Genomic DNA, 23,634 nt, shown 5'->3' with positions numbered 1-23,634 from the left:
TGTGCCCGGTAGGGGTAAGAGTCAAAGAGGCTCCCCAGGCTGCCCCTCGGGCTCAGAACCAGCGGCTCTAAAGCAGAGATACTGGGACAAGAAGGTGCTTTTGGCCAAGTAGTGTCAAGAAGGCGCTTGGCCCCTTCCAGACCAGCCAGAGCAGGGGGGCCAGATGTGGAATCTTGGAGTCTTCACACTAACCGCGGCAGCAGCTAACTCAGTGCAGGCTCTGTTGGCCACTCCCAACCTCCCAAGTCCACCAGACAAGAGGACCAGAGTTGTCTGAAAATCTTGTTTTTATTTAAAGCACAAAAATTGAGACATAACATATACATTTGTACATGAAGAAAAAAATACCAGAAAGTGTACAAAACCTTGGTCACTGCCATGATCAGTGGCTCTGGGGCTGAGTGGGCAGGCAGTCTGCACACTGCCTGGGGTGGGCCCCAGGTCCCAGGTGCAGGCAGTTTTGGCCAGCTTTTTGAGAAGTCCCCTCAGACCACACACCCGCCCCTGTAGATGGCCTTTAGAGGACAGGGTGCAGGTTTTATCTGTGGACTCCCAGGTGCCCATCACACGGGACACACCCGAGGAATCCCCAGGACCAGTGACAGGTGACCTAGGTTCCATTGGGGGGGTACAGGGAAGCCCTCAGTAAAGTGGCTCATCAGTCCAGTGAGAGGGATGCAGTTCTGGACTGATTCTTCTGCCCCCCGGAAGAGTCATACACATGAGATATTGCTGAGGGGAGAAGGCAGAGTGGGAAAGAATCTGAGGCCACGGCTAAGGGCCACTGTCCCTCAGGAGAGGATATCGAAACAAGGCCAAACCACACCAGGATAGTCAGACTCCACCCCTAGACAACTGTCAAAGGCTGGGCAAAGGACTACTTGGGGTCAATGTCCTCCATCCCTCTCCATCCCCGAATCCCAGCCAAACCCACTGCACATTCAATAAGTCAACAGAGGGGAGAGGGCAAGGGCTCAGAGAGGGCCCCAGAGGGCACACATGCCTCCCACACCAGGAAGGTGCAGGGGGCACTAAAGGGCTATAAATCTGGGAGAAACAGAAGGCAAGGAAGAGCCTGGGAGTGACCGTGTCAGAGGCTCTGGAAGCCCAGAGACCACCTCAATGTGATCTGGGGAACAGAGCTTTCCATCCACCTGGACTGCTCATCTAAAGGGGGGCCTGGGGAGACTACTCCTGCCTTGGCAGGAGAGAAAGGCAGGACTGTGGAAGCCAAAGGCTGGGCCTGTGGAGCCAGATGCAGGCCAGGCCTGCTGGGGGAGGAGTGGAGTCCCAGGACCTTGGCAGAAATAAAACTGCAGCTGGCATGGGCCCAGGTCAGCTGGTGATCCCAACTGTGTACACCTATGTGATGTGTGTGGGTGTGTGTGCGCGTGCACGCGTGCATGTATCTGTGTAAGGGGAAGTGAACTACAGTCCCACTGCTTCGAACCTACCAAACCACCACCAGAGAAGGAAAGACAGCTTTTTTTTTCCTTTTTTCTCTTGTGTAAAAAAAAAAAAAAAGTCCCTGTCCCTCCCTCCCCTCCCCTCGGGCAGAATGGAGAGCTGGTAGCTGAGGAAGGAGGAAGGACTGTGCAAGACCCTCCCCAGGTCTGTGCTGGGCATAACCACCGTTTAAGGCACCCACGGAAAGTGCAGCTAGAAGGCAGGCGAGAGAAAAGGCTGGGGTAGAGGAAGGAGAGTCAGGAGGACTAGTTCCCCTGGAAGGCTCCTCGGGCAGCAGATGAGGCGGCACTGCGGAAGGTCCTGTTGCTGAAGATGCCCTGGGAAAACTCCTCCTGGGCCTGCTGGAAGCTGGCCCCCGTCCGGCGGTACAGGGAGTGCACCTGGGGAAAGAGGCTGCAGTGAGAAGTGCGCCCTGGGGACCCGCCTGACCTCCCACCCAGAAACTTGGTGACAATAGTCACTGGATCTCCGGGGCCCAGGAGCGGGGAGCCCAACTGCCTCCAGGGATGGGCATCCCCAAGGCGAAGGCAGGAAAGAGCTGCCTTCTTCCTCCGGCTGCTGTTGGCCCAGCACCCACCACTCACCCGCTTCAGAAGGAAGAGTGAGAGCACAGCACACAGGGTGAAGAAGCCAGCCACCACCATCATGATGATCGACACAGCCAAGTGGTCTTGCTTCAGCGTAGACAGGGCTGCGATCCAGCCACTGTGAAGGGGGGGAGGAGGAAGCCAGAGGGGACACAGTGAGAGGGGGCCCTGGAGGTCCCCATGAGGGGCTCTTTAAGTGGCCGCTGTAGACTGACTGGCCACCACCAGGCACCTCCCTGTGGCACAGAGCCATGGGCCAGAAGCCCTTGGGCTGTGAGAGCCCAGGCCTCTGTGAAGGCTGACAGGCCCCATGCTGCCCTCAGACAGGAGTGGTCCAGCAGAGGGCCTTTTCCTGCCACTCCAGGGGACACGGAAAGCCTGGCTGCTCACTCCCAAAGCCCACCCCTGGGAAGGAGGACCACTGGCCAACCCACTGCATTCATCCTGTCACCTCAGCAACTCCTGCCAGGACCCAGGGCAGCCCCTCTGCCTTCAGTCAGTCATGTCGCCTTCCTGAGCCCCAGTGTCCTTATCTCTAAGAGGGGATAGTCCCCCATTTCTGGATTTAAAACCTACTACAAAGCCACAGTTCTCAAAACAGTGCCGTACTGGCACAAGGACATACAGATCAATGGAAAAGAACTGAGAGTCCAGAAACAAACTGATACATCTACCATCAACTGATTTCTTTTTTTTTTAAATATTTTTATTATCTTTTTATAGATTTTATTTATTTATTTGACAGAGGGAGAGGGGGAAGCAGGCTTCCCGCTGAGCAAGGAGCCGGATGGGGGGCTCAATCCCTGGACCCTGGGATCATGACCTGAACCAAACGCAGAGGCTTAATCCACTGAGTCACCCAGGCATCCCCATCAACTGATTTCTGACAAGGGTGCCAAGACCAATCTTTTCAACAAATGGCGCTGGGCAGCCACACGCAAAACAATGAAGCTGGACCCTGACTTCAGCCAGGCACAAATCTAACTCAAGATGGATCAGAGACCTAATACGAGCTAAAGAAAAGAGTTCACTCTTCATGACTCTGGGTTTGGCACTGGTTTTAGATATGACACCGAAAAAACATAAGCAACAAAAGAAAAATATTGGACTTCCATCAAAATTAAAACTTGTGCATCAAATGACAGTATCACAGAATGAAAAAATAATATAAAGAAGGGGGGGAAAATGTGTTAATCTGGTAAGTTCATATCCAGAATATATAAAGAACTCGAAAACAAAATGGCAACCCAATTACCAGAGGAAGACCTGAATAGACATTTCTTCAACGAAGAAACACAAATGGCCAAAAAGCACATAAAGATGGTCAACATCATTAGTTATTCAGGAAATCCCAATCAAAAACCACACTCGGGGTGCCTGGGTGGCTCAGTTGGTGACACACCCTGGGTTTTGGTCTCAGGGTCGTGGGTTCAGGCCCCATGCTGGGCTCCATGTTGGGTGTGGAGCCTACTTAAAAAAAACAAACAAACAAACAACAAAAAAAAAACCCACCACAGTGAGATACACCTCTAGGTTGGGAATACAACAAAATAAAATAAGCACGGGTGAGGCTGCAGAAAAACGAGAGCCCTCATATACTGCCAACGGAAATGGTGCAACCATGAGAACCCTCCTACCCCGTGGCCACCCCACCACAGACTTAACACGTGACCCAGCAATTCCACTCCAGATACATACCCCAAAAAAACCCAAACCAGGTATTCAAAGGCTTGTACAAAGATGTTCATAGCAGCACTGTTCACAATAGCAAAAAGGTGGAAACTACCCCAGGGTGTGTCCACTGATGAAAGGACAAGCGGATGGAAGAGTACTTCGTAAAGAGGAGGGAAGTACTGAGCCATGTTACAGCGTGAACCTTAAAAACATCACACCGAGTGAGGCCGGCATAAAAAGCCCCATACTGTATAGTTCCATTTAGACAAAATGTCCAGAGAAGGCAGATTCAGATAGAGAGAGAGAGAGCACGAGAGAGCAAGCGAGAGCAGCTTCATGGCTGGCAGGGGCTCCGGGAAGGAGGGAGCAGGATGCCTGCTAAGTACAGTCTCCTCTCAGGGTGAAGCAAATGTCCTAGAACTAACTAGTGGATGGGGCCGCCTAACACTGTGGACCTACTAAATGCCACTGAATTTTTTACTTTAAGATGTATTAAGGGATCACTAAAATAAATTTTATGTTCTGTGCATTTTATACTTGATAACAAGAAAGGGGGGGTTCTATCCACCCAGCCGCGGGGGTCGGGAAGTGAGGTGGGGAGGCGCTGGGAAGCCGGAGGCTGCCGAGCTCATGAGGGGGCAGGACAGGGGGGCGGGCCTGGACCAGAACGCCAGCCTTCTGACTCCCGGCCTGGGAAGCAAAGAGCACTTACGCCACAGTCTGTCTTCCAGGATCTCCCTGAGGGTAGTGAGTGATGACATTTTCAAAGAGAAAGGGGCAAGCCCAGAAACAGCAGGGCAAGATGGATGAGGGGTGGCGGGAGGGCAGTGGGCACGCTCGGAGCGCAAGGTGAGTCAGGCCCCTCCCTCCGCCCTGCATTTGGCAGCTCCGCTGGAGGGAAGGGACCAAAGTAGTGCAGCCCTTCCAGGCTCAGGCTCTCAGCCAAGCGGCTGCCTGACCTTTCTGTAATGTCCCCTGTGCACTGGGGCAGAAAGGAAAACCTCAGCCGGCAGCTTTTCTTTTTGAGGCTAATTTTGAGCCGAGGACTCCAGCACCCAGGAAACTCAAGCCGGCTCTGTGCTCAAAGCCAGTCCAGAGGGGCTGGGGCCCCAGCTCCTGACATTACAGGGTCTCTGGACAAAGTCACAGCACCAAGTACACAAAAGGCCAGGGCCTCTGTCGGCAGCTACCCAAACCCAAGGGCTCGCCTGGGGCCTGTAGAAGCAGCACCAGCCTCTGGGAGGGAACGGCCAGAGGAAAGGAAGAGGATGCAATTCTCCACAGGACGTAGCCCTGGTAGCCTAAGGGTTTGGGGCCAGTCCACCCACAACACCTCAGAAAGTGGTGAACAGGTGAGGCAGTGAGTGGTGACCCGGGAAGAATGGGAGGGGCAGAGGAGGACACCAGGCAGCCTGCCCCCCACCTTCCCGGCCAGAGTGGAGAATGCGTCCTCTTGGAGGGCTCCGCGGGAGTGAGGAGACAGGGCAAGGGAGGTCAGGCCACCTCCAAAGCATCACCCCCTCATGCTGCCCCAGGACTCACCTGTCCCCCAGGCCAGGGATGCCTACCAACTGGATGATATAGATCCCTATTTGACAAAAAAATATGAAGAAGAACACGAAGAAGCTGAAAGAGTTGTCGGACCTGTGGAGAGAAGGGGAAACCCAAGGTCATTAAGTGGGCCGGGGGTTTACTCCTCAGTATTCCTCGCTTGGCATTAGGAGCCAGAAGGCAGGATGGGAGTGCAGACAGCTCCAGGGGACCAGCCACACTGGCCAGAGGACACAAACAGCCACAGCCATAATCAGAAACAGCTTGCCACTAACTGCCCTCCAGTTTAAGGGGTCAATGCTTGACCCCTTACTCAAAGAGCTAATAAAGTTGCTCCCCAGAGGATGACATAAAGAACTTAATAGTCCATTTTCTGGGCTATGTACCTGCATTTCATAAGAGACAAGGAAATCGATGCCAAAGACAGAAACACCCAATAATAAAACCATTGGCCTAGGTCAAATAAAAAGCTATTTGGGGAGCACAGAACTGTAGACCAAACCTCCATCCCCATGTCCTCGAGGGCTGGCGTACTGCCCGCAGAGTGCATGGGAAGGTTCAGCCACCGCCTGCCCCCTCTCCCTGGGGCCTGCTAGGCTCCCAAGCCTGAAAGCAGCAACTGGGAGGCACAACACCACAAACGTTAGGGGTCTATGAGATAGATCTGCTTGAGCTCACAGTATCTATTCTCCACCAGCCCGTCTGCACTCAGCAGGCTCAAGAGTTACTGGGGAGGCAGGGGAGAGGCGGAAACAACCTAGGAGCGATAAGCCATGCAGCTTATCAAAGTGGACTCCCTAAAGCCTCGGAAGGGAGCTGAAGAAGCCCCGCCCTCTTCCCAGTAATGCAGCAGACCGCATGGGAGTGGGTGGGAGCCCAAGGACCCCTCTCTAGGTCTCCCGTGCCTAGTCCAAGGACAGTGCTCAGAGCAGACCCCGGATACAACATCTCAGGAAAATGGGTCCTGAACCCCGTCTGTTTGCACTGTGGATGAGAATGGGGAAGTGGATTCCCCCACCACCCTGTTCTGCTCCAAGACTGGGATGGGGCCCCTGGGCATAAGGCCCTTGGCCTGCTACCTGGGATGCTAGCCATACACTCCCCTTGCCCCAGCTCCACTCACCTGAAGGCCTTATAGATGGGTCGGTACCAACAAAGGAAGGCACAGGGGGTGAAGATGATAAACCACAGGATGGAAAGGCCGAAGTCCACTCCCTTGGAGCTGTCGACTAAGAACCAGGCCAGGCAAGCAAGCAGGTTCAGAAACAGAGTCACTGAATGCACTGGGGAGGGTGAGGAGAGAGAGAGACAGGCTGGGGCTGAGGGGACAGAAGGGCTCCTGGGCCCAGTAAACCAACCCCAGAGAGGATGTGAGGTCCCTACAGTGAGGGCATCAGCAGAAACGCCAGTCCTTGGTCTGCACCGAGGCAAGGTGAGCTCCCAAATCCTGGTTTTTCTGGGACAGCAAAACCAGGGACCAAACCAAGTTCCTAAAAGGTGAGGGTACAGCCCAAGCATATGAAGGAGGGCAGAGGGGGAAGGGGAGATGCAGACTCAAGGGCTGATCCCTGGGGAAGAAGTCTTTCAGTGACTCTTGTCCCTGGCCCTAGAGGGCCCACAGTGGAGCTATAGGGGGTCTTATATCCGCTCACATTCCTAGGAGCCAAGAGGCCTGTGGGGAGGGAAGCCTTTGCCAAAGGAGGGCCTTTCACAGGCAATGAGCCCCAGAGGAACTCTGCAGCCTCCTGCTAGTCCCACCCTACTCTATCTGTGGTGTGAACTGGGGTGAGTGGGCCCTTTCAGGGGGCTTCCCAGGACAGGGAGTAGACAGTGGAGGGCCAATATGTGGCCAGAAGGCAACCCCCACCCCGACCCCAGCCCAGCCCTGAGGAAGGCTGGAGTCTGCAGTGAGGAGCAGCCAGAGCACAGACAGGGCTCTGGAGTTACACCCCACTTCCCCCTTGAGCTCAGAAGACGGCCCCGGACTCACACATCCAGAGATAGTACAGCATCTTGCATATCCGCTGGTAGTCAGCAGGGATCTCCACTGAGAAATCCTGATAGAAACAGGGCTTGACAGGGCACCAGAAGGGCAGGGGTGGCCAGTTGTTCTCTCTTACTGTGGGTGGACAAGCAATGCAGTCAGGCTTGGCCTCTGTAGCAGCATGTGGGGTGCACACTCCTGGAGTTTATGGGCCAAACCAGGGCTCCCAGAAGAGGCCGGCAAGTGGGAGTCAGAGTCACTATGGGTAGGGAGTGGGATGGGCAAAGTGGCATGGGGCACGAATATCCACAAGCCACTACAAGATAATGGATCCCAAATGGAGCAAGAGGGCCTAAGTCATTATTTTTATGAACAACCAGCCCATAAACACAAGGGGTCATCATCACAAAGATGAGGGGGAGTCGCACACAGGACCAGTGCCCTACTCTAGCAAAACCCTCCAGAGCTGGGAAGGAGCATGGAAACAATCTATAGTTTGAGGACCACACTGCAGGTCTCCCGGCCTCCACCTTGCTGCCCTTCTGGGCACTGGCACCAGCACCGCTGAGATAATCTAGAGCCCAACAAAGCTCCAGGGCTGCCCTGGCCCGAGCAGGCTCAGGGAAGGCTCCTGCGTCAGGCAGGCTGGCCCAGAGGCTGGCAGCCTCCCTTACCGTGTAAGTTGGCCACTGTGTTCTGCAGCTCCCGCTCCTTGCGCTCTAGTTCAGCTGCTTTCCTGTCCAGTTCTTCCTGCTGCCGGAGCAGGCTTGCCTGCGCTGCGGAGGCCACGGCCTGGGGGACACAGAGAGTGGGGGCAGCCGGACACAGGAGACAGAGGGACAGCATCAGCCTGAGCTGAAGGTGGGAGGGCCTTGCCCCCGGCAGGGAGAGCCAATTCCAGCCCCATGGTGTCTGGGGTACCAGAGACCACCACAGAGATGCCAAGGCGAACTATCTCCTACTGCCTCAACACCTCTGTCCTCTTAGGTGTTAACCAGCCTTAGGCAGGGCTCGTCTCCCCTTCTTCCCTGGGCTTGAGATTAGAGAACTACCCCCCATTCTAGAATCCAGGCAAAGTTCAATTACAGTGACCTTTGGGGTAACAGCAAAGGGAAAATGGCCTCACAAGAGACTAACTTCTACAGAAACCCGAAGAGCCACACCTCACCTAAAGAGCCTGGAGGGTGCATGTGTGAAGGGGACACAGTGCAAACCTGCCAGCAGTGAATGCAGGGGGGAGGCATTGGAGGGCTGACCAAAACACACCTAGGGCCTCAGGGATTTAAGCACCACCCCACCCCACCCCCAGGAGCAGCCCCCTGATGTCCACCTGAACTGCAACCGGGTACACCCCAGGCCAGCGCCCTAGGCTGGGCCCTGCTCTGCCCGGCTCTGGTGACATGCACAGTCCAAGCTTTATCCCCTGTCCAGGAAGAGCAAGGCCTCCAGGGAGGCATCCAGGGAGCTTCATGTGAGGCATTCCAGTGCAGGGTCCTGGGCCCCGCTCCTGCCAGGCGCTACAGCCACAGGCGCCTGGCTCCTCCTGAAGTCTACAGTCCTTAGGCAGCGGATCTCAAACCAGTCACCTTGCGGGATGACCAGCCAGGTGTTATGTGTACATACGTATGTGTGCGTGCATGTGTACTCATACCCACACTCGCTCTCTCGCTCTCTCCAAAAAGAGTTCGACGAGCTGAGGCTGCCTTCGGAGGTAAGTTTCAGGCCCCGGGGGCAAAAGCAGGACCAGAACTGACCACACTGGACCCTGCTGAGGGTCTTGGCCCTCCCTCCCAAGTCCAGTCAGATGGTGGGAGCAGCTTGGGGCCCATGAGAGTCCAAAACCCGGCTCAGGCCTTGCCCTCACTCAGGCTCATCTATACTTTGCCTACCTTCGGAAGCTTTCGCGTGTAGCTGTCTCTGAGAATACTATCTCCTCCTAGCAGCATCTGCCTCTCTGAGAGCTCCCTCACTGCCAGGAGTCTGGTAGGCAGGAACTCGCTGGCCTGTCTAAGCAGGAGCTGCAACACACACTCCACTGAGGGCCACGGCCACCAGGGGTAGAGGGGATGGGGGGCAGGGGGGCAGGGTAGTGAGGTGATGGCAGAGAGGGTCAGGCATGAGGCAGACCAGAGCCCCAGCATTTGGTGAAGGGACAAAGGGCAATAGGAAGGAAGACAGGAATGAAAGAGGTGAAAAAAAGAAAAGTGAGAGTGAGAGAGGGAGAGAGATTCTGGGCCCCGAGTAAGAGAGGACAAACTAAAGGCTCCAGGAGGATCTGGAATGCCAAAACAGGGGCAAATGCTCTTGCTCAAGACACCAAGGACTCCAGCCTGGTAAGCAGAGCTTAGTTTCTGGTGGTAGTAGTGGGGCGGGGTGAGGATCGAGGCTGGCTGAGCGACCCTCCACATGCAAATGACTAGCTCCAAGGTCAAGAGGGCCCTTGAAGGGGAGCTGGGAATGAAGGCCCTCTGTCCACCCCCACTCCCAATCTCAGGGCTCAGCTACTGGTCTGGGGGCTTCCCTTGCTGGAAAGGAAAGGCTAAAAGGATCTTTGTTAATAGTACCTGGGGGGTTGGCTGGGTTGGTTCCACTGAAGGCTGGAGAACCGCCGGCTGCGAGGGCCCAGGGAGCTGTGTGACAGGAACAGTTGTCGCTGCATTTGTCTGCATGGGACACACCAAAGGAGGCAGGTGAGTGGCTGTACCGGTCAGCCTGCCAGTGAGGGGCATTGCCCCGAGGGCAGGCCTGGGCCTACCTTTGCGACTTCCTGGCCATCAGTTGAGCCTCAGGCGCTGGGCAGTGTGGTGCTTCACCCAGCACCTCTGGTCTCTTGCTGGAGCCCCAGCTCCCCAGCACAGTCCTGCTCTCTTCAGGGAAGGGCCCAGATCACAGATCCCAAAGCAAGAACTGGTGACTTCTTCACCCTTCCCCCCACCCCAAGCCCACGTTAGGGCTATCCCTTTGAGGACGGAAGTTTCTCAGAGCTGTTTCTGCCTCTGCCAAGGCTCCTTGCCCCAGAAACCTAGCACCAGCCAGAGGGCCCAGGGACTCAGAAAGAGGGCATGCTCACCAACCTCTGAGAAGGGATTGAATTCCGCCAGGCCACCCTGTGGAGCACTGGTCAGCTGGGTCACAGAGGGATCCTGGGAAGGTAACAAAAAACAGCCGTGAGACACCCGGGAGAAGAGAGAACCTTGATGAAGGGAAGGGACATCACCGTCCCTTGGCCCCTCCCAGGGATACCTGGCTGGAGGGACACTGCTGAGCCCCTTCCTGGTGCCCTGGAAAGCCTCTCAGGAAGGCTCCTGTGCCCAGCCCCTGCCACACCAGAGCTGTGATCTCTTCTCCTGGAAAAGGACAAGTTCAGCCCCAATGACTTCCCAGGAAAGACCCAGAACAAGCTTCCCACTACGAGACCTCGGAATAGATACCACCCATGTCCTTGTTAGTGTCATTTCCAGATTCAAAATGGTTCACAGCATTTACCTCCAGGGACTGGGGGCGTGGGGGGCCATGGGGGGTGGTGTAGAGAATTATTTTTTACTTCATAACCTTTCTCTACTGTTGTATTTATTATTTTACAGGAAGCACTTATTCCTCTCCATTTTTAAAGGACAGTTTAAGGTTCTGGAACAAAAACGTGCTGCTGGCTGCCAGTGCTGGTTTTATTAAATCAGGCACACTTGCTAGGAATAGAGAGGCATGAAGGGCTCAGATGAAAAGCCGGGAAAATGTTTTTGGGGTTTTTTTCTGGATTCTTTTAAAAAAATCCAAGAATGTCCTCAGAACACAGTCTTTTCCTGAGTTTTCCTTCCTGAGTCTTACCTTCCCCATCTGACCTCTGCCAAGGCCAGCCCTCTGGCCTAGGGCCTGCACAGCACTCCCTGTCATCTCCTTCTCCCCAGCATCCCCCGGCTGGCCCAAGGTCAACAGGCAGTGGCCTCATCCTGCCCCCTCCGCACCCTCTATCATCCATACCTTCCCCTCCCCCTTCCCCACATGTAATAGGTACGGGGCTCAGGTCCAGCTCCACAGCGACGCCTGGGCTCTGGAAGAAAGAGCTGTAAAGGATGGGCTCAGGGCCACTGGACTCTGCCAAGTTCCCGGTTACAAGGCCTCCCCTGGCCCGCCTCTGTGTATCTAACCCTCCCAACCCCCAACCCTCACTACGGTCCACATGCTCCCGTTCTGCTGGCCCAGCTTCACCTCCACTAAATGGATTCTCAAACACGGTTATTCACATGAGACAGGCCTTCAGAGGACAATCCCCTCACATGTCAGATGTGGAAACAGACCCTAACCATGGCACTGTACTTGTCTTAGGTCTCAAAATGGCTGGCTCCCTATTCCGTACATTCACAAAACCAAGGGTCAGCTGTGAGTGTTCTGATGTTTTTCACACACACCAATTCTCGTCTCTGATTCCTGACCAGTGAGACTGGCTGGCTGGCCCCCGGGCCTAGCCCAGAGCTGGGCATGTAGCTCCAACTCCCTTCTTCTCTCTGGATACCTCATCTCTCTGCACCCCATCCAATTTCCTCTGCTGGCCACCATCCCCGCCTAGTGGCCTCTACAACTTGGGACAAAATGACAAGGTGAGGTTCAGAAGGCCAGCTGAGCTGGAGGAACTGGCCTTGAGGTTATTCATTGGCTGAAAGATTAACAGATATCTCCCAGAATCACTGGGCTGGCTTCTTGCAAGAAAGATTTGGGGCTCGGGCTCTGTTCCCCTTTTCGACTCAGTAAAGCACCAAGCCACAGCAGACTGTGTGAGCTGAAGTCACTGAAATCAGATCCACCATCCAGGGAACTGGTTACCTGAGTCTGTGTCACAGGACAGAGGACAGAGAGGTGGCTCTGGTAGCAGTTTCGGGTGCTGGCCCACATGTCTGCCTGAGGCGCATACGTCTTAACAGGCAACCTCCAGACCATGAAGAGAGGTCATTTCCTTTACCAAGGTCAGCCAGAAGAGGATTCTGGGGGTGGGCGAGCTAACTACTCTGCCTATGGTAAGCTCTCTCCTCCTTTTTTCTAAAATCTTCAGCACTCGGTCCTGGACCCCTCACCAGACTCACCACAAATACTGTCTCAGCTAGCAGGCCATAAACCTCTGTGGCCAGATTCCTCTGTGTCTAGTTCAAACTTCCAGCTCCTAGTGTTTGGTGAAGGGCCTGATGTGGAGCAGAATCTCATGGGATCTTGAAGCTGATGTTCGAGAGTACCTGCTGCGTGCTCTCCTCCACTTTCTCTGGGGAGGTACTGCCCAAAGGCTAGGGGGCGCCCGCGCCATTGCAGCAGCCCCAGGGCCCAGGAGTACCCTGCCTCAGAAGAGGGGCCTAGAACACTCAGGCAGGCCTGGGCTCCTTCTGAAAGATGAGAAGCTTAGGCCTGGTGGGAGAGGAAGGGAGCTGACATTTACTGGGGATCTACTATGTGCCAGGATTACACAGTGATGCTAGAGTGAAGTTCTAGTCACCACAGAACAGGTCATGTTGTCAAGCCGTCAGATATGAAGGTTCTACCGGCCTTCTTCAACCTGATTCCTTGAAAGAATTATGGCCCAACGCCCTAAGGCAGCCACCGTCTGCAATGAGCTGCCTTCTCCCCCGTGCATCTACAATAGTTCTGGTTCTAATCCATCCTTGAGAGAATGGAGAAAACCCTCACTTCAACCAGCTTCCGTGCTCTGCAGCTCAGCTGAGCAGCCCTGGCCGAGAAAAGCTACACCCCCCCATCCCCAACTTCAACATCATGACCACCCTGCAAGGAATGATTCTCTTTAGTTTGAGGCTGGAGAAAGCCCCAGCTCACAAAGGGGAAGTAGGTTTGTCCAAGATCGCAGGGATAGTGGCTGAGCCGGATCCTGAATTTGTCTATCTCCAGGGACACAGTGGCAAGCCTGAGAGGGGAAGGCTTGTTCAGCAGTGCACCCCCAAAGCCTGCTGCAGTTGACAAACAGAAGGTGCTCCATGTGTGACTGAATGAAGGAACCCCGCTCCTGAGGAACACAGGGCATGTGACTGACCAGGACAACGGTTTCTGTTCGGTTTTTTATTCCTGGACTTCAGGAAGTCCTTGGGGGATACTCATGGCCGGAGACATGCAGAGTCTTGCACGAAAGACCACACTGGCTGGTCTGAATGAAGACCCTCAGCTTCTACTCCGAACCACAAATAAGAAGCCCACGGCAGCTACATCCTTTCCTACTCGCCAAACGTCAGCTGACTCGTAAGTGGGTCAAGTAGTTATTTCAAGAGATGGCAAGAGCTAAGTTTCACCTATAGAGAGGTAACCCAAAACCCACTTGGTACACAAAGGACTCAGACTGCCTGATGCCCTTTGCCGAATCTGTAACAAAGAAAACACGCCTGCACTCAGTTCTTTCCATTCGGGGAACAGTCTGGGTGTGAGGGACACACCAAGACAAAGAGGGTGCATTGCCCTACCAGAGCCAATGATCGATGATCCTAGCAGAGACATGTGTGCACAGCACAAGAGCCCAGGGCAGAGTGAAGAAGGGAGGGGAGGAGAAGGTAGGGGAGACCCCGGAGGAGAGGCCCACCACCAGTGGAGAAGGGAAACCCTTCATGGAGACGCAGTGTCAGGGAACGGAGGGAAAAGAGGCGGGCAGGCAGGCAGGCTGGAGCTCAGCCGGGAAGGGCCGGGGAAAAACATGCTTGTTTCCAGTCTGGCAGTCACTTTCCATGTCACAGGTCCTGGCTGCGCTTGAGCTGTGACTTTGCCATCCTACACTCCACCCAAGCTCCCCGTGTGGGATTTATTTCAGGCTCCAAATAAACACATTAAATAAACACCTCATGAATAACAACAACAAAACACTCAGCCATTCTCTTTGAGAGGCAGTTACCAAGACTTTGGAACCTCTGTGAAATCCTATTTGCTTTGGAGACAAGGCTGTGTGTCATATGACTAAAAAGGGCAATCGTCCCCAGACTGGCTGGCTGGGTCCCAAGTGAAAAAAGCCACACTGAACCTTGGTAGTCTCTTACCTGAGAACCCATCCTGGGAAAATAGGATAAAAATACGTAAAAATCTGGATCTGCAAAGATGTGTATTGCACCAGTATTTACAACAGGAGGGAAAAAATCAGAGGCGCCTGGGTGGCTCAGTTGGTTGAGCATTTGATTTTGGTTTCCGCTCAGGTCATGATCTCAGGGTCGTGAGATGGAGCCCTGCGTAGGGCTCCGCGCTCAGCGAGGAGTCTGCTTGAGATTCTGTCTCTCCCTTTCCCTCTGCCTCTCCCCCAACTCACTCTCACTTTCTTTCTCTCTAAGAAATAAATTACCAAAAAAAAAAAAAAAAAAAATCCAGAATCAACTTAAACGTCCAATGACAGTGAGCAAAGAATGTTTTGGTACACATCCCCCCAATGGTCTAAACAGCTGTTAAAAATCATAGCTACGGACACAGGGCAGCAACACAGAAAAGTGCTTTGTTATATGAATCCCAAATAACAATTTTGTCAAAAGTGCTCATATGAAGAGACTGGCAGGAAAATGCATCAAAATAGCAATGGTTTCAAAAGGCAAGAAATTGCAATGATCTATTTTGTCTTCCAAATTTTCCATGTGATTACATTATTTTTCCCTTCAAAGCACATGTACCCATGCATTTTTAAAAAGAGCCTGAGGACCCACCAAATGAGCAAGGTGCAGGCAGGGCCTCTCTCTCCTGCAGCCCAGGAAAGTGAGGCTAAACCACCAGCTGGGCTCCCAAGGCCCTCCTGGCCCTGGCGCCCGCGCTCCGGGCAGGGCCTGTCTGCAGTCACACTGACCACCTGCCCCCTCCTTCCACCTTTGTCTCCTCCCTACGCAAACCATACCACACCAAGCACAGGGCTAGGATGCTGGAAAAAAGCCTTGGTTCCTGCCCTCAAGAAGCGGACAGTGCAGAGAACCAGTAGGCAGGAGGGGAAGTGTGGCAGGAGGCACCCTGGAAGCAGGCAAGGCCAGGCACCTTCGCGGGGGAAGAAGGGACTAAGCACTCGGGGAGGCAGGGAAGGCTGTATACTCAGGCACTGCCTGAGCTGGATCTTGAGTGATGACAGACGTGTAGCAAGCATGGAGGAGGGAGGCAAGAGCAGCATTTACAAAGGCACAGCAGCTCTACAGGATGTGGGGTGACCCAGTCGGGGGGCTGCCAGAATTCACCCAAGGCAGGACCAAGGACATTGAAATTTACTGAAAACCCTGCAAGGGAGCAGCAGGCAGGACAGCAAAGGAGAGACAGTCTGCCACGAGGCAGGGCAGGGGAGAGGGGGCTGTCGGGAAGGGGAAGTGAGGAGGTATGGGAACGTATGGAATTTTCCTTTTTTGGTACCTGTGCCTGGGTGTAAGCAGCCCGTTTGGTCAGCCGGGGCTCAGGGATCTTCTGCGCTGGGTCACTTAACAAGCCTGTTTGCATTCAGCTACAGGGGTCACTGTGGGTCCTTTTACCTGACTCAGGTTTCCGGTGCTCAAGTCTGACGCTTAAAACCAGCTTCTAGGGGCGCCTGAGTGGCTCAGTTAAGCATCTGACTCTTGGTTTCAGCTCAGGTCATGATCTCAGGGTGGCGAGATCAAGATGAGGGTTGGGCTCTGTGCTTAGTGGGGGATCTGCTTGAGATTCTCCCTCTCCTTCTGCCCCTACCCCTGCTCTAAAACAATCTTTAAAAAATAAAATAAATCGGGGCACCTGGGTGGCTCAATGGATTAAAGCCTCTGCCTTCAGCTCGGGTCATGATCCCAGGGTCCTGGGATCGAGCCCCACATCAGGCTCTCTGCTCAGCGGGGGGCCTGCTTCCTCCTCTCTCTCTGCCTGTCTCTCTGCCTGCTTGTGATCTCTATCAAATAAATAAAATCTTTAGAAAAATAAAATAAAATAAATCATAAAAATAAATAAAAAATTAAAGCAGCCTCTACACAGGAGAAGGCTCTGATGGCTGTGGAGTGAAGAGTAGAGAGAGAGGAGCCAGGAATGCCAAGGAACCAGCCTGAAGCAGGGGTTAGGCCAGGCTGCCAGAGTTTGGACTCCACCTGTGGGCAGTGCTGGACAACTGGAGACGGGTGTCTGCCACAGTGAGGACAGTGCAGTGAACGGGGAGAGAGGCCTGGACGGGACCACAGTCCACAGGGGTGACAGAGAGAACTGGCATGACAGCTGGGAGTGGAGAAGGGGGGACAGACTCCAGACACCTTGCTTGGGGAGATGCCATGGGCTCCGCCACTCTCTGAGCCAGAAAGGGGAAAGGGAAGTTGAGGGACAGGGTGGCCAGCTTGGGTGACTGGTGAACAAGGGCAGTGATCACAGTGGAAGAAGAACAAGTTTTTCAGGAGTGGGTGTGTGGGAGCAGGGAGAGGCCCGGAGAAGATACCGAGCTGGTCTGGAGATACCTATGGATGAGGTCTGCTTGACTAGCAGGCAACCTGCAGGCAAGATGTGGGAATACTGGTCTGAAGCTCAGGAGGAGGTGAGGGCTAGAGTCCTAGATGTGGTTGGTTTATCTGTTTTCTTGAACTCACAACAATCAAGAGTCACACTCTACCAGCTGAGCGAGTCCGGTGCCCCTAGAGCTCTAGACCTGGGATGGTGGGACGCAGATGCTACTTGGAAGCCACAGTGGGAGAGGACAACACCCCCCCTCCCCCGCCCGCCCCACCCACCCTGTTCTGACCTCAAGCATTCTAGCTGGATGCTTCTTCCCAGCTCCTCCCAGGGTGCAGGCTGAAGACCCTGAGGGCAAAGCATCCTCTGCCGGAACCGAAACTACCCCCTGAAGCAACAAGGGCTGTCGGAGCCACAAGACTCCACACGTGACTGACTTGAAGACAACTGACTTGAAGACAACGAGCGATTTAACCATCATGGCCTACCTGGCACATACCCACCGACCTTTGTCCCACACTTTCCGGAGATAAACCTGGAAGCCTTCCCTCCCCCCAACACTTTGGAGATGTCTTCGAGATGCTAGCCCGCCATCTTCCCGGGCTCAGCCTCACGGCAATAAACTCTTGTTTCACCACTGCTCATCTCTCTGCCTCTGGATTTAGTCAGGGGCAAGTGGCTGAACCTGCTTTGTTTGGGTCCCCGGGGCCACGTGGTCCTGCACCCCGCGTGCCGGCTACAATGCAAGTGGAAGAACTTACTCAGAGAGGTCTACAGTGAGAACAAAGTCAAGGACAGAACTCCAGGTTTCACAGCCTGCAAATAGGTGGAAGGTGGTGAGAGTCCCAGCGTTAAAGAGGCCAGGACAGAGAGAACAACCAGAGGGACTGGCCAAGCAACTGAGTGTGCCTCAAGTAGCGGACGTGTCCAGGCCCATGGTGGGAGAAGTGGGGGGAAGACATGACTGGGGCTGGGCGGCGATAGCATGTGGAAGCTTCGTTACCTGAAATAGGAACTACCCTCTCTTCCCATCCAGCCGGCTCTCTGCACCCCGCCTATCCCTGTCTACCACAGGACTCTACCTTTCCTCCTCAGATCCGTCACAGCTCCTTCTGGCAAGTCTTGACTGCCCTCATCATACCCACATTACCGTGAACAGATCAGAAGCTCTGGCAGGTCATGTGCTGCTCATTTACCCTGTCTCCTGCGCAGGCCCTTGGAGCGGCAGGAGCTCAGTGATGTGCCTAAATGTGTCAGCCATCTCAAGGGAGCACTGCTGGACAGGTCATGCCTTGCTAATGCACACCGCGCTCTTCCCTGAAAGAGCGGCGAGAACCCCTTGTTTGTCCTGGTTAAGTATTATCACTGCTCGGAACACGGGATTATCCTATTCCAAGTAGCCGCAAAGATAACAGAAGTGTGGGGCTCCAGTTCCACTGTGTCTCTAGCCAGGCACTTTCTAGCACCCAGCCTGGCTCCAGGTGCCAGCCCGAGAGGCAGGGAGACGACTCCCACCCCCCACCCCCCAGTCTGGCAGCTGTCTAGACTCCCACTGTCTGAACTTCACCGTTTTCAACTTTCTCGAGACAGTGCTCCTATTCCGCAGGAAAGTTCTAACGGGCCCATCTGGTGGGTTTAAGAATCCCCGCAGTTACAGTCAAGCTGGAGCCCACCCTCTCTGGGAAGTGGCAAAGCCTCTGTGTCTGAGCAGGGAGCTTTGTTCACGCCCAAATCACGTTTCTGCCACCACTTTCTCCTCCCACAGGAGAGAAACGTTTTAAATCCTTGGGAAGCAGCCACACTGCTGAGATTATCTTTTAATTTCGAGGAGGCAAGTGTCAAAGTGATATTGTGTGATCTGGCAATGCACGACACTGAAAGGTTTTGTCTGTTCAAGTGCCGCCAGCCACTTTACTCCCCCTCCTCGAGATCAACGCTGTCTGCCTGAGGCAACGTGGCAGATGCGCCCAGGAGGAAAGTGGCCCTGGCACGGGCCTGGGTGACCTGCTTGCCAGCAGGCTGCTGAAAACTCCAACCGGCGCGCCAGCGCCCACCTCCAGCCCTCTCCTTCCCCACCCGACAAGCCCTTCCTGAGAAGCTTTGGGGAGCAAACCCAGAGAGGGCGGAGCAGAGGCACCACAATAACAGGGGGGTGAGGGAGTGCTGGGGAGGTTGTGAAATCCGTAATCCTTGGCTTGCAGTTTCCTGCTTCCTCCTGGAAGTTTGGTAAAAACCTTTGCTGCGCTCTTGTGACAACTCTGTGCTCACAGCTCTTACTGGGCAGGGAGTTTGCTAAGAATCCCAATTATAACTCTAGGCAAAGAAACCTAGGCTTCTTTAAATTTAAAGGCACAGCGGAAGTTGCATGGCCTATTACAAGAGCTGGCAGAAAAAGGATTCCATGGCTGGATAACTTTGGGAAGTGCTGGGTCAGACAAAGTTGAGCAAATGTCTTTACTGTAAGATTGCGCAGAGCCTTTCACAAAATAACAAGCCTTGCCAATCTGCAACAAAAATGGAATACAGAGTGATTCCCAAATTTATTTGACTACATCACCCTGAGTACCTTTCAGGACCGGTATTACTCAGAAGCTATGCTGCTAAAAAGCACAGTATAATCTGTATTATTCCAGCCCCACACACTGTGGTGGGGGGAGGGACTTGCATAGCTAACACTAATTAGTGAGTACTAATTAAAACTCACTTAACTAGTACTAAACAACCTTACCAGTACTCTCATTTCAAGAATGGGGGCAGTTGGGGCACCTGGGTGGCTCAGTCGTTGGGCATCTCCCTTCGGCTCAGGTCATGATCCCGGGGTCTTGAGATTGAGCCCCACATCAGGCTCCCGCCTCAACTGGGAGCCTGCTTCTCCCTCTCCCATTCCCCCTGCTTGTGTTCCCTCTCTCACTGAATCTCTCTCTCTCTCTCTCTCTGTCAAATAAACAAATAAATAAAATATTAAAACAAACAAACAAACAAACAGGGGCAGTGATGATGAAGATACATTCTTTCCTTAGCAGGCCTAAATAACCCCAATGCACTTTAAGACCAGTATATGCTCCTTCCTGCTGCGAATTAGCTGGTAACTCTAGCATGCCCCGTCCTCACCGGGTTCCTGGTTTCCTCCTCTCTAGACTAAGGGGTTACAATAGATTTCTGAGGATGCCCTGACTCTTTAACAGTCCACCATGGACTCTGAACACTAAGCATACTTTCATGACCCACCATGGAGTGACAGAAAACATGACTCTGCTCTGAAAGCTAGCTAGGTGTGACAGTTGTGGAGCCTATCGCCACTCCCCTTACTCTCTCCTGAGCTCTGTGCTAACACCCTGGGTAAATGAAGCTGGGCTCACACCTAGTCACCCCAGGGCTACACCCTCCCAATGTCCCAGCCCTGGAAGTCAGGGAAGCAAACACTTCCATCACAAGGATGGGGAGGGCAGCTCTCCAGGAGAGCTTGAAGGCCCCACGTCCAAAGCTCCTTCTCCCCGTGGGGCTGTGTGCCAAGAGGAGAAACCCAGTCCAGCGTTAAGAAGGAGCAGAGTCACAGCCAGCCAGTTTCCGTCTTCCCACACAGGATTCCCCACCAGATGCTGCTCTTTACAGGACCACAGCTGCTTCCTGTCCTGCCATATCCTGGAGCTGCCTGACAGACAGACTGTCTCGCTTGAATGCAGAAGTTACTTCTACCACAATTTGCACAATCACTCCTGGGGCTGAAGATGTGGTTTAAGCCTAAGACTTTCAAGCTGCTATTAATACAGGGCAGCACTCAGGCCAATTATCTCGTCCACTGCTACCGCTGGAGACAAATTCTTTGCATCTCCGGAGGACTGCCTCTCAGATAGAAACAGACATTTTATTTCTGATTCTGACAGGAAAAAGAAAAAAAAAAAAAAGCCAACTATTACACAGAACGCCTTCCAAGAGACTCCTAGATCCTTACTAAAACTCAAAGTCCAGTGTTATAAAGCAGTTTTGTAATTAAATTAAACTCTTACCAGATGACACTGACAGAAAAGAAAGACGCAAATGTTTTTTCTTTACTCAACTAATAGAGATGAGACAAGGTCCCTGCAAAGGTTCCATCAAGAAGCATTAAGCCGCAAGAGGAACGTTCAGGACGTTACAAAGACCAAGCTAGTAAAATTTGCCCTGAGGGCTCCCTTTGACTAAATACCTTGAGACCAAGAAAGAGGGACAGAATGTTGACTCTGATAGTATACAATTATTCCCTGCTGGTCTCCTTTGTCTTTGCTCTGATCCTGGAAGGAATTCAAGGTGAGAAAACTCAGGCAGAGAGTTGCAGGAGGACCCCTCTAAGTACTTCCCTGACACTTGCAGGAAACTTTGCAGCTGCCAGTGACCAGAATAAAATACAAGCATGATGAGTTAATGTGCCTGGTGACATCCTGACAGAGCAGAAACCTCGGGGCTCATAAATCACCAGTCAGCGCAATTAAGCTTCCCTAGAACTGGTTTTGAGCAGACATAAAATAAGAGGCCCAGGAGATCTGGAGCTAACAAGCTTCACAGGCTTTCCAAAGCCCTTTACTGGGGAAAAAGAATACCCCTGCACCCTCAGCTCAAAGGTAGAAAGGTTTCGGCTTTAAGTAGGAAGACTTCTTCCGCGATCCTTTGCTCAAAAGATCAGGCCGGCTCAAAGGTCAACACATCTCAACTACCCTAACAACACACACAGGTCCATCAGATCACACTTCTTGAGCTTCAAGACCCTGAGGCCCTCCCCACTCCCTAAACCTGGGCTCTCTCTCCTATCTAGCCAAATCCCAGTCCAAACTAGACCCATGGCCAAGGTGTGGCATTCTTATCAAGTCCATATTTCAGTGTGCGTTGGCTACCCACCCTCTCCCAACCTTCCTTTCCTAGCGAATCTCAGTGGGTCTCCTACACCTTGTAGGCTAGTTTGGCTCTTTGGCGGAGGCTGGGGGAGGGGTGGGGGGGTGGGAGGAGAGCTGAACTTGGGATCTTCCCACATTCCTCCTTCCCAGCAGAGGCTTCCACCTCTCCATTATGTAGTTTTCACTCCCTTTCCTAACGTGACTCAAGGAAGATGTCTTCCCAAGACGGCGGGATGGGGTAGCCACACTTCCCCCTCAGTTGAAGTCGCTTCTCTCCCCGACACTGGGGGTCTCCCTGACTGCGTCTGGTTCAGTTCCTTTCCCTAGCAGGGTCCAGCCAGAGGGGCGACACCCGGGGAGTTAGAGGGTCCCACCACTTCTCGCCAAGCTACAGAGCCCCGCCCCCTCCTCAGTTACACCTGCTGCTAGTCCCGCCCCACAGACACTACGATAGGCCAGCCCTCAGAGCCCATTCTTCCATTGGGCAGACAGCCTGTCTCTTCTACGCCACGTCTCCCGGCTCCAGCGAAAGAGGCCCGGGCCGCGGCCTATGGCACTAGAGAGAATTGAGTTGGGGGCTGTACCTGGAAGGGGTTTACGTCCACTGGGTCTGCGAAGGGGTTGGTGTCGAAGGACGACATGGCGGTCGGGGGCGGACGAGCGAGCTCCGCCAACGCTTCTGCCTCCGGGCACCCAGACCCAGCGGCGCTCTCGGTGCAGACCCTCCACTTCCGGGAGCGAGGCAGCCGTTCTGGCGCAGGCGCGGCGCCCTCTTAGGGGGCGTGGTCCTTGACGTCACAGAGATCCGCCCCGCCCTCCCGTGCAGTACACTACAGAGCGGCCGGTGGGCGTTCGGCTTCTATTTGTTCCGTACCTTCCATTGCTCTTTATCGGAGCTCACTTGTGCTCCGCACTGGGGACGGCACCCAGGCTCGAGGGAGCGGGAGCCGGAGACGTTATCAGTAGCCTCTCCAACTTCCTCTTTCCAACTTCGTTTTGGAAAATTCCCAAGTAAACTCTGCTAAGTGGAGTCGGAAAGTTAAATCCTTAATTTCCCTCGAGGGCAAGTTTGTAAAGTCGCACTGGTCCAGGCAGGAGACAAGTGTTGGACCATTTCGGCGGGAGTGGGGAACGGAGTTCCTGACCCGAAAGGACTTCGCTGAGCTAGGCGAGGATTCTGGTGGTAGAGCCCAGCAGAGGGGTTCTTCTTGGAAGAACCGACCATGCATCTGTCCCACACAGGTGCTGAGCCCTGATTCTTTTTAGGTCTTGCCCTCTGGGGTCAAGTTTTATCGATTTAGTGATGAGGATCCCTGAGCCCAAGACTGTTTTAGGGTCTGAGATGGGATTTGAATCTGGACATCAAGCATTTGTTAAATGAATGAGGGATTTCAGCAATGGGGGAGATGCTCTCCACTACCCTTATTTCTTCATACTCTTCTGCTTCGTTCATTTGTGCTGCCACCGAATCCAGTCACTATCATTCCTTACCCAGCTCTGGTACAGAGCTGCTAATTGGTCTATTGTTGTTTATGTTGTAACCAAAGATCGCTTTAAAGGGAACAAAATACTATAAAAATATTATTATAACAATACCATTTATTTAAAATATTATTATAAAACATTATTATAAAAGTGTTATTATAAAATAATATCATATTATTTTAAACATTACTGCTTAAAGTCCTTCAATTATTTTCCTTAAAGGCCCCAATTCTTGTATGGCCTCTAGGTCCATTAGGACCCGCACCTATCCAGCCCTGCTAGTGGATTTTCAGTTCCTCAAACTTCCCTTGTTCCCTCCTACCTGGGAACCTTTGCCCATAAAGTTCCCTATTCCTGCTATGCTTTTAGCCCATGCTCTCATCAACCCTAGTTAACCCCTACTTATCCTTTTATCCAAGCTCAGATACCCCATCTTCAGGAGTGGCCTCTCCACTCTATAGGTTAGATCACCTCCGCCCACCACAACAAATGCTTATATTACCTTGTAGTTTTGCTTCATAAGAGGTATTGCAAATTGTAAGTATATATGCGTATTAGTGGTTATCTGTTTATGTCTATCTCTCCCACTAGACTATAAACTCCACAAGGGCAGGAGTAGGGTCTATTTTGCTCA

The 23,634-nt window shown here is 53.2% G+C and overlaps 1 protein-coding gene across 2 annotated transcripts; it reads right to left on the bottom strand.

Annotated features, from left to right (window-relative positions):
- Nucleotides 1-275: 275 nt before the first annotated feature.
- On the bottom strand, nucleotides 276-22,262 carry LOC111153286 (secretory carrier membrane protein 2). 2 transcript variants are annotated; one of them, XM_022512216.1, is made up of 10 exons: nucleotides 22,100-22,243; nucleotides 10,338-10,406; nucleotides 9,828-9,926; nucleotides 9,153-9,281; nucleotides 7,938-8,055; nucleotides 7,270-7,398; nucleotides 6,403-6,562; nucleotides 5,271-5,372; nucleotides 2,052-2,172; nucleotides 276-1,847 (listed from the first exon to the last, which is right to left on the bottom strand). In XM_022512216.1, the coding sequence occupies exons 1-10, from the start codon at nucleotides 22,154-22,156 to the stop codon at nucleotides 1,713-1,715; spliced, it is 1,119 nt and encodes a 372-aa protein (XP_022367924.1). In that variant the 5' UTR covers nucleotides 22,157-22,243; the 3' UTR covers nucleotides 276-1,712. The 2 variants fall into 2 exon arrangements, with proteins under 2 accessions (XP_022367924.1, XP_022367925.1); XM_022512217.1 differs by lacking the exon at nucleotides 9,153-9,281 and having other exon boundaries at nucleotides 22,100-22,262.
- Between the last annotated feature and the right edge of the window lie 1,372 nt (nucleotides 22,263-23,634).

Source organism: Enhydra lutris, unplaced genomic scaffold (genome assembly GCF_002288905.1).
Source record: "Enhydra lutris kenyoni isolate GAN:26980312 unplaced genomic scaffold, ASM228890v2 scaffoldscaffold31, whole genome shotgun sequence".
Classification (NCBI taxonomy): Eukaryota; Metazoa; Chordata; class Mammalia; order Carnivora; family Mustelidae; genus Enhydra; species Enhydra lutris.
Note: the sequence above shows the minus strand (reverse complement) of the source record. Positions and strands in the feature narration are given on the sequence as shown.

Coding starts and splice junctions, on each gene's coding strand:
- LOC111153286 (XM_022512216.1), bottom strand. CDS start 22,156: ATGTCGTCCTTCGACACCAACCCCTTCGCAGACCCAGTGGACGTAAAC. Junction 10,407..22,099: donor TGGACGTAAACCCCTTCCAG/GTACAGCCCCCA, acceptor TTACCTTCCCAG/GATCCCTCTGTGACCCAGCT. Junction 7,399..7,937: donor CACAGTGGCCAACTTACACG/GTAAGGGAGGCT, acceptor GTCCACCCACAG/TAAGAGAGAACAACTGGCCA.